This window comes from Hyla sarda, chromosome 5 (assembly GCF_029499605.1).
Source record: "Hyla sarda isolate aHylSar1 chromosome 5, aHylSar1.hap1, whole genome shotgun sequence".
In the NCBI taxonomy this organism is placed as follows: Eukaryota; Metazoa; Chordata; class Amphibia; order Anura; family Hylidae; genus Hyla; species Hyla sarda.
In genome coordinates this window covers 33,649,886-33,670,465 of record NC_079193.1, presented here as the reverse complement: position 1 = coordinate 33,670,465, position 20,580 = coordinate 33,649,886, and the positions used below count along the sequence as shown (strand labels likewise).

The following is a 20,580-nucleotide window of genomic DNA, read 5'->3' as shown; positions in this document are numbered from 1 at the left end:
CAGAACCACCTATACCACTATTCACACCACTGCTCTCATCTACACCAGACTTTCCATTCATACCACTACCATTCCCACCAACATTCACTCCACTGACACTCCCACATACACTCCTCTCATCCACAACGCTACTACACTCAGCATTCGCACACCCTGCACTCCTGACCTGACTAATAGATTCTAAGCTGGCTGGGAGTTGTAGTATTGCTGGCTTCAGAATAGTCTTTTTCTCTGGCTTAGGTGCTGCTGCTGGGGTCGACACAGATGGCTCCTCCTCCATGGATGGTGTTATTATCCGAGTCTGAGGTTGCCCCACCGGGCGCACCCCAGCTCCTCCCACAATGCCAGCACCTGCTTTGCCCGACCGCACGGGCTCTGCGGATGATTCCGGCACCTGGACACTCCCCCCCTTCACAGAGGAGTGCCCACAGAACACACTATACTCGAAGGACCACCCCCCGAGCACATGGACCTACCACTCTCTGCCACCGGCACCCGGACACTCCCCCCCCCCCTCTCACAGGGGAGTGCCCTGCAGTGCCGGTAGTGCCCACAGCACTCGGGGAACCGCCCCCCCCCAGCACACGGCGGCATAGCTCCCTTCTGGCACTTGCACACGCCCCCCGCCACCCTGGGGCGGTCCTGTAGTGCCAGAGCTGCCCACCATGAGCCCATCCTGCCCCTCCCTACCGGCAGGATGGGTGGGCTTCACTTCTATTGCGTCCACAGCCTTTACTGATGCCATGCTGTACCCCCCATGCTGGCTCCGTTCCACCGCAGAAACGGGGTCTGGCAGTCTGGGGGGCCCAGCAGCCTGAACCAGCTTTGCAGCTGGCCCAGATTGCTGGAAAGGAACAAAGACATACTGCACAGTTTCCTGCATCTCATGTTTCTTAGCCTTATGTTTAACTGCCACATCCTCACATGGGTCTTCTCCAAAAGTGAAATTCTGGAGGTGGGCTGGGGACTCCTGTAACACTATAGCCCTCAGCAATCCCCCAGCCTCACTCTCTGCATCATCCTCATCACTATCAGTCAGTGGAAGTGCCACCTGTGCTGGCTCAATGTAGCTGTCCTGGGTGGTATGGGCTACAGGCACAGCATCTTCCTCCACAACTGCATTTTCCACCACCTTCTCCTCTTCCTCACCACCATCCTCACTTTCTTCACCGCCACTACTCTCCCCATCATCCACCTCCACCTTACCTGGGGATTTTGTGGCGGCAAACCGATCCTCGTTGATCAGCTTCTCCCGGAAGAGGCCGCTCCCTTCAACAATCTCTGCCCTCCGCACCTCTAATTTCACAATTTCACCTTTAAGCGCTGAGATCCTTTTCTTTAATTCTGGACGGTTCTTTTTGGACCACGTATTTGGCAGATTTTGAGACAACCGTAGATCCTCTCTGGCCATCCTCAGCTCCATGCCGCATTGGTCGTACTCCGCAAACCTTGCGGCCATGCGAGAGCAGTAGGTTGCGCTGGCCTCTTTGGGCCCTCTCTCAGCCCACAACTCCACACTTTTCCTCCTCACCTTCTTTCCACCAGATCTCTGGCTTGCACCCGTTGCCGGAAGAGCAGAGCCTGCATTGCTGCAGACTCTGCTAGATCTTCTTCCTCCGGCCGGAACATTGGCTGTTGCAGTTTTCTCTCCACTCCCCGCCAGCCTGGAAGAATGAGGAGTGGATGCCTGAGACTCCATGCAGGGAGGGACTCCCGAGGAGCCTGCCACGCTCCTGGGAAAGGCTGATGTAACACCTGCTGCTTTGCCTCTGGAAGTCTGGAGGAGCTCAGAAAGGGATACACCCGCTCGCTGCACACACTGAACTGCTCTGGACTACAGGAAGTGCTCTCTGCTGACACCTCTGTCCATGTCAAGAACTGTCCAGAGCAGGATAGGTTTGCTATGGGGATTTTCTCCTACTCTGGACAGTTCCTGACATGGACAGAGGTGTCAGCAGAGAGCACTGTGGTCAGACAGAAAAGATATTCAAAAAGAAAAGAACTTCCTTTGGAGCATCAGCAGCTGATAAAGACTGGAAGGATTACGATTTTTAAATAGAAGTACTTTACATATCTATAATACAGAAAAACTCAGTCCTCAGTAACTCACTACTAAAAAGAAGTATGTGAAGGACACATGGAAAATGGACTAATTGATGATGTGACACTCGATCATCAGTGCCCCCCACACAATAGTGTGTAATACTAAAAAGTGTATATATATATATATATATATATATATATATATATATATATATATATGTCAAATTGATAGTATCAAGCCAGAATAAATAAAATATTATTTTATGTATTATTAATATATGAAAATGGATAGCAAGGTCTGCTAGAGTTTTTAGTCCAGATTCAAGTCCTTCAAAGATGCAATAGATGTAATCCTGATATGGGGAGAGCACTCTTTCTCATATGTGAAATGCTCTGATAGATATTTAAGTCCAAATATAGGCAAATTGGTAAAAAACTTGGGTGAACCGCACATCCGTGTGAACACATAGCAATATTCAATCAAACCAAACGCGTTTCGCGGTACACATAGGTGATGTCCTGACCCCTTCCTCAGTGGTGTACAAAGGACCCTGAAGGAGAAGATGGAAGGGAATAATGGCCAAGAAGAAGCGGAATGTCCAGAGAAGGGGCATCCTGGAACAACAGAGCGACAGACATGGGAAATGGAGGTTCCTGAGTCACCTGGAAGATAGACACAGAAGAATAAACAGCCAATAAAGGAGCGGAAGACCCTGAAAAGGAGTATCCGGAACACTGGAGCGGCCGACATAGGAATTGGAGGTTCCCGAGTCTCCCGGAAGACTTACACCTGAAGGGTAAGGAAACCCAACGTCCACGAAACGCTCCAGGTGAAAAAGATCCGTGCTGAGACAGAAGGAGTGTGGTAGGGAAAGAACACCCCATAAATGAGATCGCAGAGAAATCTGGGCAGGGTCGCTACACATGCATGAGACCTCAACCATGACTAAGGCCCAAAGAATCAGGAGGGCCGACCTAGAGAAGAAGGCACGCAAGAGCGTCCCAGGATAGTGGCCAATACAAGGAGACCAACCGGTCCTGGGCTCCAGTGGTCCAAGCAGACCAGAGCAGCCCGAAGCAACTACCCGTAAAGACAGGAATGGAGGGGGAAAAAAAGGGAACCGAGCTGGGACTCCCAGGCTCTGGGCACAAAAAGGTGACTCTAGAAAACTGTGGAGTCAGTGTAGCGCTACTGACACCGTCAAGGGAAGCAGGAACCCACCCTACCAGAGAGATTGTGCCGAGGGGGGAGGAGAGCAATGGCAGGACCCAAACGACAGACGGAGGCTAGACCAGCTGTCGCCGAGCCACACATGATAGCAGAAACCTCTCTGACAGAGGGGAGTGCCAAGGCTGCCTGAGCAGCAGTAGATAACCAAGAAAAAGAAAGAGAGCCAGGCTGCAATAGGGGGCAGTAAGTACACAGGCAGAGACAGTGAAAAGCTCTACTGAATGCTCTCAGACAATAATTAGGGCCCAGCCAGATATCCCACCTATAAAGGGGAAAGGAAAAGATGACTGCATCTCTGTAGTAGAAAGCGACCAGCGAAATAGTCCCCCTAGTGGAGGGGAAAACAAGGGGTAGTGGAGATGAAACTCAGGCACTGAACATGCCAAGCCCCTTTATCCCTGTACCCCCATGGAAGGAGGATTGTTAAAGTACACCAGGCACTGTAGGAGCAGGGACAATCCGCCCTGCGGCAACGGACAAAGTACTGGGTGGATAAAGCCTCCAGGAACTCTGCGAGAACATATTGAGGAGCCAATTTGTGTCCCCAGAGGGATCGGAATCCTGGACACTGGAGCTGGACAAAGATGCAAAGACGTGACTATAAATGCAAGGAAGAAGCGCACACACAGTAACCAACAGCGTTAGGGTGAAAAACTGGGCCAGATGGGCACCAACGGAGCCAGTCTAGTCATGTGTAAAGGCAACAGAGCAGGCACCAAAGCCCATATTTATCACCTCAGGTCCCTGTAGCTGCCACGCCGATGCTCCAGTTCTACCACTGGTCTTTGCTTTTTCTGGGTTCTGTGTTGTCCCGATCACACAGGACCTGTCTGCTCATCCTGTGGCACATTGGTGTCTTACCTCCGTCACTGATTGGCTGAGCAGGCAGGTCCTGTCCGGTTGGAAATATGGGACACAGAACCAAAAAGAAGCAGAGTGAACCAGAAACATTGGTGTGTTATGTACGTATAGCATGTTTATTAAAAATGTTTTATTTTCCTTTAAGTTCCCTGGAATCACTCTCTCATATCTCACGTTTTGTTATGGTCTGCTACAATATATGAAGTGAAAAGAGACTCAGCAGCATGTTTCCTTTTTATATTTATTTCAGATATGTAGTTTTTACATTGAGGTTCCGTTTTTTCAGTTTCTAATTTCTGATTGTAATTTTTTTTGTCTTTTTTGTACATTATTATGGGGGATTCCCTCCTTCCTGAGCTGTTTTTAACAGCATTTAGTGATTTGCTTTACAGCAGGACTTATGGGCATAAACAGCAGTAGACTGGACCTGCTCCATTTAGATAAAATAAATACACTATTGAGCATTCTCTGTGACCTTTTCAGGGGTCAATCTACAGGGAGGGAGAATGCTGATCTATGCTGTGAATGGTGGTGGATCCAGAGTTATCTACATACTGGTGTCTTATTCTCTGCCCTGAGAAGAAAGGCATTACTGTGAAATGATCTGTACAGAACAGGAAGTCTCAGCATAGTTTTATCCCTAGTGGCCAGAAAAAGCTACAAGATTTCATCATTATTTTAAAAATTTATAGTAGAATAAAAAATAAAAAATTTGAAAAACATCACCAACAATTCTTTAAAAATAAGGTTAGTACAAAAACATGATTTAAACCGTCATATGACAACTACAACTTTTACCAGTCCAACACTGCCTGCTGCCTGCTGGCTACTATAATTCCAGTATTCCACCTCTGACTGCTGTTTCCTTGCTACTACAGTCCCGCCAGTCTCCCACTGTCTGCTGTCTGTCAATCTATCTATCTATCAAAGTAAAAAATTGAAGCAGCTCAACCCAGGAAAGGAGAAAGTGCCAGGTGCCAGCAGGTCGTTGTCCCAGATAATGGGTCAATTGTAGATACAAAACAAGAAAAACTGTGAAAAAATACAAAATACAAAACGGTGAAAAAATTGTGGATTTATTTAGCCTAAAGGCATAGCTATGCCATTAGGTTAATTAAATCCACCATATTTTTACCGCATTTTGGAGTGCTGCAGATTTTTCTTGTTTGGTATCTATCTATCTCATATCTATCTATCCATCTATCTCAAATTTTATATTTATCTGTGACCGGCATCATTCACTAGCCAATTAATGCTTTCTAGACATGTTTATGACAGAAAGAACTGGTTTTGTTTATTTTGTTTCTTTTCATTAAGAACATTTTTATGTTCCTTTTCAAACTTATTTATTATTTTGAACTTTTTATTACTCACACTACAGAAACATATAGTTATGTTTAGTTTAGTTTTTTTAAGTAAAGTTAAGCACATTTTTGTTTTCATTTTTCATATTTCGACCTTACTCTGTATTTTAAATTATTCCATATTCTTGAATAAAATTATTGTTTTGGTACCACACAGCATTTCGGTAAGAATTACAATGGGGGAGATTTATCAAAACCTGTGCAAAGCAAAAGTGGAGCAGATGCCCATAACAACCAGCAGATTGTTTTTTTTATTGTTAAAAAGGCCTCTGAAAAATATAAGAAATTATCTGATTGGTTGCTGTAGGCAACTGGTTAACTTTTCCGCTGGACAAGTTGTAACGAAAATATTTGAAGGCATTCATTATTAGACTTTTCGTTTTCAGCATTTTAGTCTTTTGCATCCATTGAATTTTAGTCATTTAATTATTCTTATTTATATTGTGTATTTGGATTATCTGTTTTGTATGAATACAGTATATATATATTTTTTCATACTTCTGGATAGATCAGAAGGCATGAAAAATACAAAAATTCACTGGTTAAAGGAAATCTGTCATCAGTGTCACCTGCACTAACCTGTCTGTACAGACAGGTACTGCTGGTGACACTGATGACAACGGTACTTACCTGGTCCTGTTCCATGGAGTGCTTCTACCACAATCATCCGCCATATGTTTAGTTCCGGGCCGGGTTGTAGCATGGGCGGAGCTTAGTGATGTCACCGCTGCTGTGCAGGGTTCCAGCTGTGCAGGGTTCCACCGCTAGCAAACAGCAACGGTGACGTCACTAAGTCGGCCCTGGAATGTAAGATACAGCAGAAGATTGCAGGAGAAGCACATCACGGAACGGGACCAAGTAAATATTGTCACCAGTGTCACCTGCATCACCTGTCTGTACCAACAGGTTAGTGAAGGTGACATTGATGACATATTTCCTTTATTGCAGGTCCCTGGGCCCCTTCCTCTGCAGAGAAGGAAAGACCTTATGGCTTGTAGCATGAGACCCTGCTGACAGCACAGGCAGACGATCAGCTTTGTTTCTGCACAGTGTGTCGGGATCCTTAGCTAGCTGCAACATGTGCCGCAGGTTGTGCAGCTCTGTTGTAGATGTAGTGGGAAAAAAAAGCAACTGGTGCCAGAAAGTTAAACAGATTAGTAAATTACTTCTATTTAAAAATCTTAATCCTTCCAGTACTTATCAGCTGCTGTATGCTCCAAAGAAAGTTGTATAGTTTTTTGTCTGATCATTGTTCTCTCTGCTGATACCTCTGTCCATGTCAGGAACTGTCAAGTAAAACGAGATAGAAGAGCGCTCCATAGCATAAAAACGCCTCTGTAAGGTTCACGGTAATTGATGTAAAAACTCTTACCAGAGGCGGTTGTGTGAACTCACAGACAACAATGGTTAGCCTGGGTGAGCAGAGAAACCTGGACTGCAGCCTCCCCAACCTTGAACGGTATAATAGTGCTGACTTCCAGAGGGCGGTGGGAGATTTGCGACACTGACCAGGAGAAGACACGTCCAGTAAGTAAAAAGGATGTATTGAAATGCAACGCGTTTCACCGCACTTGCATGGCTTCCTCAGTTGCCTGAGAAAGCCGCACAAGCGCGGTGAAACGCGTTGCATTTGAATAAATCCTTTTTACTTACTGGGCGTTCCTATAGGAACTGTCAAGAGCAGGATAGGACAGTTCCTGACATGGCCAGAGGTGTCACCAAGAGAGCACTGTGGAAATTCAAAAAGAAAAGAATTTCCTCTGGAGCATATATCAACTGATAAGTACTGAAAGGATTAAGATTTTTAAATAGAAGTAATTTACAAATCTGTTTAACTTTCTGGTATCAGTTGATTTTTTTCACTGGAGTACCCCTTTAAAGGTTTGACAAAACAATTATGTATCATACAATTTGTTTAACAACATTTTTGTTGGCAGACAGTTTCACCTCTAGACACATTGAGCACAATAAAAGCAAAGTGTACAATGGACTCACCAGGCATGTGTGCGTTCCAGTGTGTATACAAAACCTCTTGCCCGTTGGCCCATTTATAAGTGTTCTTATCCTCCGTATCAGAGAGCCCGGTCCAGAAATATTTTTCGGGTCTTAACCCAATCAGACTTGTTATATAGGACTGTTCAAACCTGCAGTAAAAGCAAACATTATGTCACATTTTATTCTTGGCTTCTGACAAAATATCCAGAAAGTTAATGGAAGTTTGTGGTACAAAAATGTCTTTACGAATGACACTGAAAGAGAATACGAGGATACAATGTGTAAAAGTCTCAGACTTTTATGTTGAAACTTATAGCCTACTTGAAGGTTATCTGTCAGCTGTATTTGCTGCTAAGAGCTGAAGACATTGATGGATAGCTGATTAGATGTAAGAACAAACTGCACCTATCCTGGAGCTGATGGTGGCTGCCAAACTTTTGGCTTTTTCTCATCCAAGTGTCAAGAAGGTGGAGCTGAGCTGCTCAAGTGCCAGAGTCTGGTACATCTCCTGGCTGGCCGTCACCTCCCAGATCCTTCTTGTTTGACATGTAGGGCTCTGTACATCATATGGCACTTAAGCAGCTCAGCTCTGCCTTCTTGACACTTGACTAAGAAATGAAAAAGTGATTTTATAAGTTTATTCCAAAGTTTGCTTTTATACCCCAGCAAACATGTGTCAGAATCAGTGGTAACAAGCGATTTCACAAAGGATGGGGTCTCTTTCACTTATTGCAATGGTGACCACTAGAATGAGTACTACGACAACAGTAATGATGACCCATAGAAACAAATTACAATGGCAGAGTAGCAGTTTTTTCCTCCTTCTTATTCAAAAGATGTTACATATAGAAATAATAATCACCTGTCCTCAATAGTCATCAGAAAGGCTCCATGATGGTTACATGTGCTGTTAGCTTCTGCAAATGTACTAAGGGATTCACCAATTAGATAACAATAGAAGCCGTGTCTCCTCCAACCCTGTGTACACATTAAAGGATGAGAAATACGTTTTGCACAATTTGATGAGATTATTTTTTTTCTCATTAAATATTTGTATTAGTAATTTAAAACCAAAGGATACAGGAAAGAAAGAAAAAAAATAAGGGGAGTAAGGAATAAAGACACATCTATACATACAAATGTAATGCAAGAAAACGTGTCATGGAAATCTCAGATGTGTATCATAATGAAAATCCATTATATTTATATGAAAAACAGTAACAGGGCACAAGGAACATCTAACTAGCACCCTATTTATGTGCCTGGAAGCTTGGGGCATTGTTTGGTTAAAGGGGTACTCTAAAATGTTTTCAAATCAACTGGGGCTAGAAAGTTAATCAGATTTGTAAAGGACTTTTATTTATAAATATTAATCCTGCCAGTACTTATCAGAGGAAATTGTGTAGTTCTTTTCAGTGGCATCTCCAGCATTCATATTTAGGGGGGGGCACATGGGGGGCAAGTGACAAAAGTGTGTGTGTGTGGGGGGGGGGGGTTTAAAACGTGTGTGTGTGTGTGTGTGTGTGTGTGTGTGTGTGTGTGTGTATATATATATATATATATATATATATATATATACACACACACACATGTACACACACCGTGCACAACATGTTTAATAAAAAAAAAATAATAATAATAATAATAATCAGATTTTGCAGACTCCCTCTGCAAACTGCACTCTCAGGTAGGTAAGGAAGCCGCACTGCTCGTTTCACTCATTCCCTCTGCAAACTGCTTTCTCAGGTAGATGATGTTTGTAGCCGTACTGTCTGCTCCACTGGCTCCCTCTGCAAACTGCAATCTCAGGTAGGTAAAGTGTAGCCGCACTGTCCGCTTGCTCTGCCCCCCCTTTCTTGCTCAGGTCCCCCTTACTTCCTTTGCTCTCTGCTCCCCTCTACTTGCTCTGCTCCCCCTTCCTTGCTTAGCCCCTTTATTACTTGCACAGCCCCCCCTTACTTGCTCTGCTCCCCCTTCCTTGCTTAGCCCCTTTATTACTTGCACAGCCCCCCCTTACTTGCTCTGCTGCTCCTTACTTGCTCATCCTCCCTTGTTTGCTCAACCCCCCCTTACTTACTAAGCACCCCCTTATTTGATCAGCCCCCTATTAACTCAGCCCCCCTTAATTGCTCAGCCTTCCGTTTTTGCTCACCCCCCCTTATTTGCTCAGTCCCCCCTTACTTCCTCTGCTCCTCCTTACTTGCTCTGCTTTCTGCTCCCCCTTCCTTGCCCAGCCCCCTTACTTGCTCAGCCCCCTATTAGCTAAGCCTCCTCTTACAGCTCAGCCCCCCTTATTTGCTCAGTCCCCCCTTATTAGCTCAGCCCTCCTTACTTGTTCAGCTCCCCCTTACCTTACTTGCTCATCCCCCTTATTTGCTCTGCCTTCCCCCCCTTATTTGCTCAGCCCCCTCTTATTAGCTCATCCTCCCTATTTGCTCATCCCCCTCTTACAGCTTCCCCCTTATTTGCTCAGCCCCCTTATTTGCTCAGCCCCCCCTTGCCTTACTTGCTTACCCTCCCTCCCTTATTTTCTCAGCCTCCCTCCCTTATTTGTTCATCTCTCTTTACTTGCTCATCCCCCTTATTTGCTCAGCCTTCCCCCCTTATTTGCTCAGCCCCCTCTTATTAGCTCACCCCCCCCATTTGCTCATCCCCCTCTTACAGCTTCCCCCTTATTTGCTCAGCCCCCGTACTTGCTCAGCTCCCCCTTGCCTTACTTGCTTACCCTCCCTCCCTTATTTTCTCAGCCTCCCTCCCTTATTTGTTCATCTCTCTTTACTTGCTCATTCCCCCTTGTTAGCTCAGCCCCCCTTAAGTTATTTGCTTAGTCCCTCTTTATTAGCTCAGCCCCCCTTACGTTATTTGCTTAGTCCCCTTTTATTAGCTCAGCCCCCTTACTTGCTCAGCTTTCCCTTACCGTACTTGCTCAGCCCCCCTTATTAGCTCTGCCCCCTTATTTGCTCAACCTCCCCCCTTATTTGCTCAGCCCCCCAGACCCCCTTACTTGCTCTTCCTAACTGCTCCTAACTGTCCTAACTGCTCTTGGCTCTTCTCACTCTACTCCCCTTTCCTTGCTCAGTTCTCCTTACTGTACTTACTGTTCTTGCTGTGTCTTGCTCTTCAGGTTCTAACTTCTTCTCACTGCTTACACTCTGTCTCTTTGCTGTCCGCAATGTGCGCGCCAGCCTTCCTCTCTTTCTGTTCACGAGGTGAGAGGGTATGGAAAAGGAAGCAGTGCTCCCTTGCAGCACCTGCGCGGCTGCAAATGCTGTCAGAGCGACTGAGTTATTAGAATATAATTTAGTTTATTTTAAATTGGGGGGGCACAAGGGGGGGCGCCGGCTGAGTTATTAGAATATAACTTAGTTTATTTTAAATTGGGGGGGCACAAGGGGGGGCACGGCCTGATCTAGGAGCTGATCTAGGACAGCGATGCTGTATTTTCTGTCTGACCACAGTGCTCTCTGCTGACACTTCTGTCCATGACAGGAACTGTCCAGAGCAGGATAGGTTTGCTATGGGGATTTGCTCCTACTCTGGACAGTTCCTGACATGGACAGAGGTGTCAGCAGAGAGCACTGTGATCAGACAGAAAAGAACAACTCAACTTCCTATGTAGTATACAGCAGCTAATAAGTACTGGAAGAATTAGGATTTTTTAATAGAAATAATTTACAAGTCAATTTTTCTGGAGCCAGTTTATATGAAAATAATTGTTTTCCACCAGAGTACCCTTTAAATTTTTTTTTAAAAAACTGGCTTCCTTATTGTTCAATTCTATTATGCTTATTTGCAGGAATAGCTATAATGGAACAGGTGTGTGTGTGTGGGAGGGGGGGGGGGTTTGGTTTGGGGGTTTACATATCATATACATTAACATCCATATTTTGTATTTCAGTATGTCATCAGTCATCACATCTCTGCTGAAGATCTATGCACTTTTCTGATCCCTGGTAGATGAGGTAGGATGAGGTGCATTGGATAATATGTCATTGTGCCAAAATGTGAGCATGAAGCAAAGGGCAAAGGATCAGCTCCAAATTAAATAAATTGTAATTTTTATAGGAATTCTTAAAACCTACTTTACACCCAATTTTTACCTGATAGGTTTGCTGCTATCAACAGCCAAGACTCACTGCTAATGCCGGACATCAGCAATCATGCTGATGTCCATCATTAACCCTTTAGATACTGTGATCAATGCAGATTGTGGCATAAAAGTTGAAATGACATGTGTCGTGGGGTCAGGAGACTGATCGTCACCTCCGCAGTGCAATGTGGCAATCCCGATCAGTTGGTTGGAGGGCTTCTCCTTGCCTCTGTGTAGTCTTACCTTAGGCAGACTGTACAAGTAGAGAGCCAATATTATTGACCTGTTTTATGCTAGAGCATGACACTAAACAGCACAAGCAATCGAATGGTTGGTTATAATAGTCCCTTATAGGGTGTATAAGTATGAAATAAAAAAAATAGTTGTTAAAAATATATAAGCCACTCCCCTGTTAAAATTTTTTATCACTTCCCATTCTACAAATAAAAAATTGTAAAAGTTAATTATCATATTTGCCATCACCACATGCAGAGTTCAAACTATTAAAATATAATGCTAATGATCCCGAACGGTAAACAGCATAAACGTCACATAATATATCAGAAAAAATTAATAAAAAGTAATCAAAAAGTATCATCCAAACAAAATTGGTAAAAATTAGAAATTACAGCACACAAATGAGCCCTCATACAGGTATATGGAAAAATATAAGTTATAGGGGTCAGAATAGAGCAATTTTCCTTTCAATCTTTTTATTACAATACATTTTTTTTTAAGAATAGCAAAGAAAATAATCTAAAAACACAAATCAACATTGCATAAAGACTTAAGCATTCAATACACATATTGAATACAACAAAGTAAAGCAAAAGCATCACAAATGACAACAGTAGGAAGAATGATCCATACATATGGCATGCCTTATGTCACGAATGATGTGCTGAATGCTTCACATAAGTTGCAGTGAATACGGCGCTCTCTGTAAGCGTGGGTGCTCAGTTAGGGTCCCAAGCTGTTTCAATCAGTATAAGAAAGTAACGTGGCACTCCACTTGCGGTGAACTCAGAAAAATTTTATTAGTGCAATCCAATTTACAAAAAGTGATGTTTCGGTCAATTAAGACCTTCCTCAGACCAGATTTCTGCAGAAGAATAGTGGGTCAAGGCTGAAATAACGGTCAGGTACTGTGCACAAGAGTAGGTGGTGCGGCGACCATAGTCGCTAGTAGAATCTATTGTACTAGCGATTATGGTCGAAGTACCACCTCACTGTTATTTCACTCTTGACCCACTATTCAATCTGGTGTGAGAAAGGTCTTAATTGACCGGAACGTCACTTTTTGTAAACTGGATTGCGCTAATAAAATTTTTCTGAGTACACCACAAGTGGAGTTCCACGTTACTTTCTTATATTGCTTCACAAAATTTAATGTAGGGCAGGGGAGAGAGAGCCCTAAGCTGATCCTGAACCTCTTTGCCTGCCTACTTGCATACCAGCCCTAAAATGGTGGCTTACAACTGGGCGACAATCTATACTCTAACATGTAGGGGTGTCATGGTCAAAAAACAAACAAACAGTCCAAGGTCCAGAACAAGTCAGGATACAAAAACACTCAAAGACCCACAGGTCTTAACACGGACCAAGATCAAAATGCACAGAACTTTTTCACACTTAAAACAAAACTCCTATGTTAGGGATAAAGTGAAGCTCAGGAAACGAATCAAACAATAGGAGGAAACTGATAAACTACAAACCCAACTTCTAAATCATTACACGCACCATTGTGTGAGACAGGATCTAACTGTGGGCAAATGTAAAACCCAAAACAGTATGTTTAGATACCTGTGTTCCCGCAGCAGGGGCCTGATGTCACACCACACCCAATAACCCCACCCCCTCCATTCATGTCTATAGACATGAATGGAGAGGGCACGGTGTGATGCCACAAGGGGGCGTGGCATGACATAATGACCCCCGCCATGGGAGCCCAGTATTCTAAACATACTGTTTAGAACGCCCGATACGATACTGCACAGAGATTGTGAGGGTCCCAGAGACAGGACCCCCATGATCAGACATCTTATGTGTAGTGGTTGAGTACCCTTTTAATTGGAGGATCTGATATATTGTCAGGCAATGAGACCATTCCCCATTTAGCCTTGGTGGTGGATTTGCTAATTATTTTTAAAAAAATCACATGATGAAATTAAGTAGGTGAAGCAAAGCGATCTGATTGGTTGCTATGAGCAACTCAGCAACTTTTCCTCGTGACAGGTTTTGATAAATCTCCCCTAATATCTGGAGAGGGGTGTGAGGAGGGAACATTTCATGTATTCTGGGAGGAATGAAGGAAGGACCATAAGCACAGTCCTGCTATAGTTAAGGGGACTGGCTAAGGGGATGGTCTCAATTCCATGTATAAAGAAAGAATAATGTTCGTAAATCAATTGACCACTCCATTTGGGTTCTATCACATTTCATAAATTTGTCTAACTTCAGACTTTTTACTCTGAATATACAAAGTAACTTTATTTTACGGATAAAGCAAGTGAGTAAAAAGTGTATCCGTGGAAGGTGAAATATTATTTTGGAGAAAAAAAATAAGAAATGTATTGATAACTGTCGGCCATAATGTACTCTACCTCATCACATCCAGGGTGATCATCGATAACTGGCCCTTGGTGACTCTGCAGGGATTTTCTTTTGCACATATATGGGAACATTTTCTCACATATCTTGTCCGCCCATTGTCCATCCTGGTAAAAACGTATTACAAGAAGAGTCAATACCCTAACTAGGAACATTAATATCGCTAACATTACCTTCATAGTCCACACGTTCACAATGTCATACCTTAGTGGATAATGCAACACAATCCTCTTTTCTGCTATTGAGGTGAGATGGTTCTCCTCTCTGCCATGTCGTATACGTCACTGGAGATCCATCGCTCCATTCAAACAATAGCTGAGTCTTCAAGTCATTCAACCCAAGCCAAACATACTCTGCATCTCCTGAAAGAACATAATATTTGTATATCATGACATTTTATTGTTTTCATATACTCTTGGTGGCAATATTTTTATCATGCTGAGCTAACTACAGAAAGAAATGGTAAATTGATTCTTAGTTCTGTGGTTCTCTGAATGCAGATCTTGTAACAGTCCCTGCCGGCTTAATGTCTTCACACTGTTCGCTGTAGTGTTTTGCATTTTTGTAAGAGTAGTCTATGCTACCAGGCCCCGTACAGTAATGTGATGTATTGATAAACTAACCTACACAATAACTGGTGCAGATGCCCTGTTTCCCTTGTTGCATCTTCCGATATTTCAAACCTTGGAGCATCAATTAAGGTGCTGCCAGCTGTTGAAAAACTACAACACCCTGCATGCCTCGACAGCCAATAGCTGGAGGCAAACTGTTGGGAAACACTGCACTAGGGCATAAGACCAAGCTTCTTCATAACTGAAGTTACACCGAAGATCCATGCAGATCTAGAAGAAGAAGTGCGGTCAGATCAATGTTTGCCACATCATTTGGTGTTGACTCATCCTAGTCTTATGATTAAGTAATATTATTGCATATTTATACTTGTAGTAAACCAGAAGATACTTACCGAACTGAAACTGTGAGGCTATAGCACTTGCTTCTTCAATATTGTGCACACTTACAAGATCACTCTCTTCTTTTCTACAAGATGACAAGGCGTCCTTCCAAATCTTATTTTCATGAACTAGGTAATAGCAGTATCCATTATAAGGAGTCCATGATGAAGGACAAAATGTGGGTTCACTGGTCCCTGTAACAAGATAAAAAAGAAATTCATGATGACCATTATATGCGAACTAGAAAAAAGTACCTGGTGCTGCCCGGGTATAAAGTAATGTTCTGGTTTTTGTGTCCATTGGATTTGTTCCACAGGGGACCATGGGTCCACAGGTGGACCAACCCATCCTCTCTAATGTAAACTTAGAAGGTTCCACTTTATAGAGCCAGTTTGGACTTTCAGCGTTCCCTAGGCAAAAGGGTAGAGTACAGAGCTAGATCCTAAGGAAGCGGTATACCAGTTCAAGCAATGAATAGCAGCCAGAACAGGGAACCCCAATAATAACCGGAGGGTTAGCTGGGGGAGCACCAATAGTGCAAGTACCATGAAGCAGGCAGTACCGGTCGGCAAGGTTAATAACCAATGTTAAAAATAACAGCCAGAGTGCGGTCCTAACAGATGTGAATAAGACTGAGACTGTATTATTGAAATACATTGCTATAACTGATCAAAGACTATATATGTCTCCAGGGCTAGAAGAGTGTTCTATATCATAAGAAAAGTAAAACCATTTGTCACAAGATACACATGTGTGGTGGGGCACTCTACCAACAATGCACTCATCATGTACTTTTTTCACTGTGTGACTACCTTGAGCAGAACCCAGAGGAAAGCTAGCCTCAAGCCTTGCCACAGCCTTGCCCTCCAAGGCTGGGAATTTGTCACACATGGTCAAAATTCTGAGGTTTTGATAGAATTTGAACTAGTAGAGAGGAAGAAGTCTTGAATTATTCCAAGTACTCTACAAACTGTAAGGATACATTCACATCATGATTTTTACATACGGTTTCGTATCAGTTTTTTGTTTCTCTAAACGGGTGATACAACCGTATGTATTTTAATGCTCAATGCCTTTTGCATTGAGGACAATGTAAAAGTTTTTTAAAACATCATGAATGAACCCAAAATCAACACCACACTTTTACGCCCAGGAAAATAACGTACAAGAACAAAAAGATACACAACCGGATAAATCTAGTTGTGTACGTTTTTGTACGGGATGTCAAATCCCATACATTTCGATATGGTTTGCATGCCTTTCTCAATGTGAAAACTGTATATGGCAACCATATGCAAAATATGTGACGTGAATGTACCCTAACTCGGGGGAAAGTACCCTACACGTTATGTATTAGTCACCAGGCTGTTAAAGTGAATTAACACCAGACAATTGCCAAGCGGGTAAAAATGATGTTCCAAGATGATTTGAGGTCATAACTGGCAACATATTGTTCGACCTAGACAAAAACCTGCTCAGATATAACTCCAGAGAAACCATGTTGGGAAGACATAAATATATCTAAAGAGGACACTTCAAAAATGGGGTTTTGGAATTTGCATTAGAACAACTTGCACCCCGCATTCAGTTAGCCCCCTATAGAGTTTAAAAATGTTAATGTCGTCCATCACACCATCTCAACTGATTCATACACCCCAATAAGGGAATATACCGGGAAATATACCATCTAGTACATCCAGTGACAGATCACTCAGGTTCCTGTACCCTCCATGTATATATTGTATATCCCCACTGATATCAACTTATCATCTATCACAGTAGATACTGGCAAAAAAAATCTACACATCTGTTATGTGTCCAATCATTTTGTTCTCAGAGTATATAAGTTCACACCTGAGGTGTCTGGCAGCAGCTTATTGAAATCAACTAGATGCGTCATTGTTAGTGTACGTTCACACAGTACAAAAAAATGGCTGTATTTTATTAACGGACATATTTTCAGCCTTTGTTAGCTGATTTTTTAATTACAGCAGAAAATACACACTGTGTCAGCATACCCTTACAAATATCATTGTTTCCTACCTGGAGAGGGGACCTCTGAGGACTTGCTGTTGCCTTTCTTACAGATATAGCCCAGTTTTTGTTTGCATTCCTTGCTTTCCCACTTTGTGATTTTTCCAGGATTTACCGCTACACAGTTTGCACCAGGTTCGTCTGATGGATTTCCTAAATAAAGTGACAAAGTTAAGTAACTTCCAACCAGTGTTAGGCCAAGTTTCCATCTTTTTTTTCCATTTTTTCTGCCACATTGACCGCACTGTTTGTTTTTTTTAAGTTAAAAAACAGGTGTTCGCTGAAAGTCAATAGGAAATTATGAAATATCTATTTCCTTTGTCCTTTTTCACTTATCTTGAGCGTTTTTTTTGTGCTGTTCTGAGATCAGCGCAATTTTTAAAAATGTTGCAACTTGGCGTTTTTTATTTATTTTTTGTTATTTATAAGAATCTTTGAATCATAGTTCTAAGAGTCTGTAGGAGGAAAAACTGAATTTTTTTCTGCCATTTCCCCCCCCTATTTCTTTAATTCTAATTGTTTAATTCTAATTTCTTTAAATCCTGAAAGAATCACATGACTTGTCAAATGAAAAACACAGGGGGGGGGACGGACGACCAAAACCCAATATTTTTTGGGGCAATTCTTCAGTTAGAAAAATTACAAAAAATATAATACCAAGTGGAAACCTAGCTTAATGGGTATAGATGTTCTGTATAGACACCATTATATGAGATAAGGTTGACAGTTCAAAATTTTAAGGCTAAATTCACACATTATAAAATCATAACAAAGCAACTGCTGCAAAATAGGTTTTAAAAGGGGTTAATTTTTATCTAATAAGGTGTTTTAATAAGGTCTATAAACATTGGCCGTCAGTGCACATTGCAGTAATTTCAGTGTTGAAATTACTGCATATTTTTTTATCCAATGTGTACATAGATGGCCACTTTTCCATAGACTTTAATAGAACACATTAATATAATAATAAAAAACTGCTTTTTGATATCTTTTTTACTGCAGTATTTATTTATTTATTTTTACAATGGGTAAACCTAATATACATTATATTGTTTGCGTGAAGATTTTTAATCTAAATAAAGTTTGATCAATTTAATTTCAAGCTTCCTCATAATCTCAACAAGTGACTACTCCAGTGTCCAGGCATATCCATGTAATAAATAATCCCAGTTAGTTTCTAAAGTTCTGTAGTTTGGGGTAAAAAACTGATGTTTATGGAAAGCTATCTGTGCTTAAAGGGAATCTGTCATCAATGGCACCCCCAGTAACCTGTTGGTATTGTCTGATAGTGTGGGTAACATTGATTTTAACAATACTTACCTAACCCCAATCCATGGTTCCGTTTGTCTGTTATCTTTAATCCGGCGGCAGACTTGGTGCATGGCAGGAGCACGCTGACATCACCACTGCTGCTTCCCCAAGCCTCCTCACAGTGGGGCCTAGCAGAGAAGCAGCAGCAGTGACATTAGCATGCTCCTACTGTGCACCAAGCCTGCTGCCAGATTAAAGAAGATAGAAGACAAACAGGACTAAGATTGAGGATAGGTAGGTATTGTTGTAATCAGTGTCACCCGCACTACCAGCCTGCACCAGCAGGTTAGTGCGGGTGACACTAATGACAGATTCCTTTTAAGCTTCTTTGCATATTCTCCCTTCTCAGAATTCCCAGTGGAGTGCTTATGGCCTATGAATCTCCACACACCATTAATAGTGTTTTGCTCAAAGAGAAACCCCACCCCTTGACCTACAAAATACCATTCAAAGATTAACCTCAATATTCACCTGGAAGCCAGTTGAGATATCTAAAAGGACCTCCACCGTCCCATCTCCAGCCACCATTAACGTCCAGACTATTGAGCCCAATCCATAAGGCTGAGGTGAGACCATTCAGTAATCCTACAGGATATAGATAACACACTGCATTACATAAAGTTTAGTCCAAGAATATATATATCCCAAAGGTTAATAGTTTGGGCAGGAAAAAGTGCATCCCTGAGCTCACCTAGACCATTGTCACTGCCTTTTGGGGTGCCCACCTCCTTAATTGGAAGGTTCCAATCACAGCATAGGACCTTATTCTACTGCAGTGCATAGTAAAGTCCAATACAATAATCAAGCACTGTACAGAATTTAGGGGGTAGTTCAGGGGGACACAAGACATGAACAGGCATAGAACTAGAGACAACACAGGGGATACACAGACAAACAGTAAAAGAGGTAGTCAGACCTAGAGTGTGTGTAGTACAAATATAACAAACTGAAGAATAGTTGGTTCACTTAGGCAAGGGTCAAAATGTGTAGGAAAGATAAACCAAGGAGTGATACAGGAGCTAGTGCAGAAAGAACTCAAACACAGGCAAAGAGTAACAGACTGGCTGACTACATATATAGTATCCCACCTGAGAGGGAAGGGATGTGGAAGCTTCCTGATTGGCCCATGCATTCTCTCAGCAATGCAGAATGCATCAGCAAAAGCCAGGAGAAATAAACTCTTCTGCCAGAACCAAATCCGCTCATTAAAACTCCTTTCTTGTTATTTTGTTTACTTAGTGATGATTATACAGCATCCCTTCGAGTTGGTGAATACCTACTGAGACACACTTATCTTGGCAGTGACTGAAAGGGAACTTCTGCAAAAAACTTTGTGTCTCCCATCATGTAGGTCTCTGTTTTATCCCTTCCAGTCTTAATTCTCACCTGAGATGTAGGCTTGTTCATGTAGTTCAGTTATACTCAGCAGTTCTGCATCTTGTTGCTGGCAGCTTATTCTCGCTTGGTACCAGGTGAGGGCTGAATGGGAGTTAGTCTGATAGAAGACACCACTAATAGGATCTGTTTTCCAAAAGCTGTCAGATGTGGCTGGGAAAAAAAACATATTTGACATGTTAAATGGATAATATCACCAGAAATCTGCATATTTATATACATTTTTGTTGTTATTTTTTAGTGTTTATTTTTAAATGAGTGAATAAAGCAGTCACTACAGTCTTTGACTTTTTGTTTTCCATAGCTCACATGTCAGCTTTGCTGTGCAGACTGGGACAGGATGAAAAAATTGGTGGAGATTTAATGACAGCACTGTTATACGGCTAAATAACAAGATAAGGTAGATAGTTACACTGTATACATACATAGTATACAACTCCCTTGTCAGTGCATCAGGGTGCTATACTCCGTTATCACCTAGAAATTCTAATAGTCTATGACATTTCACTGTCAATTCATTCCCAATAACTGTAATAAAGTTCTGTGGGGTAATATGGAGCTGACTTAGGAACAGTGGCGACTCCGTATGTGCGGATGCCAGTTGTATATGAGCACATGACAATGTTTATTTATTTAGCTGCATTTTATCTTTCTTATATGTCAAATAAAAATATAGTAGAGTTAAAGCATGTT

The 20,580-nt window shown here is 42.4% G+C and overlaps 1 protein-coding gene and 1 long non-coding RNA gene across 6 annotated transcripts in view; one reads left to right on the top strand and one right to left on the bottom strand.

The window, feature by feature from the left end:
• LOC130273044 (macrophage mannose receptor 1-like) overlaps positions 1–20,580 on the bottom strand; it is a 227,650-nt gene that overhangs the window by 171,833 nt on the left and 35,237 nt on the right. For all 4 annotated transcript variants that reach the window (XM_056519204.1, XM_056519205.1, XM_056519206.1 and 1 more), the window contains exons 4-11: positions 19,879–20,040; positions 18,964–19,077; positions 17,191–17,334; positions 15,159–15,341; positions 14,399–14,556; positions 14,188–14,301; positions 8,357–8,472; positions 7,495–7,643 (exon numbers count right to left, since the gene is read on the bottom strand). In XM_056519204.1, the coding sequence (XP_056375179.1) occupies positions 7,495–7,643; positions 8,357–8,472; positions 14,188–14,301; positions 14,399–14,556; positions 15,159–15,341; positions 17,191–17,334; positions 18,964–19,077; positions 19,879–20,040 (1,140 nt within the window). The remainder of the gene's footprint in view (positions 1–7,494; positions 7,644–8,356; positions 8,473–14,187; positions 14,302–14,398; positions 14,557–15,158; positions 15,342–17,190; positions 17,335–18,963; positions 19,078–19,878; positions 20,041–20,580) is intronic.
• Positions 10,578–20,341, top strand: LOC130273051 (uncharacterized). Of its 2 annotated transcripts, none has more exons than XR_008843853.1 (3): positions 10,578–10,703; positions 11,393–11,456; positions 20,192–20,341. It is a non-coding gene; the product is annotated as an uncharacterized LOC130273051 (long non-coding RNA). The 2 variants fall into 2 exon arrangements; XR_008843852.1 differs by lacking the exon at positions 20,192–20,341 and adding an exon at positions 15,140–15,243.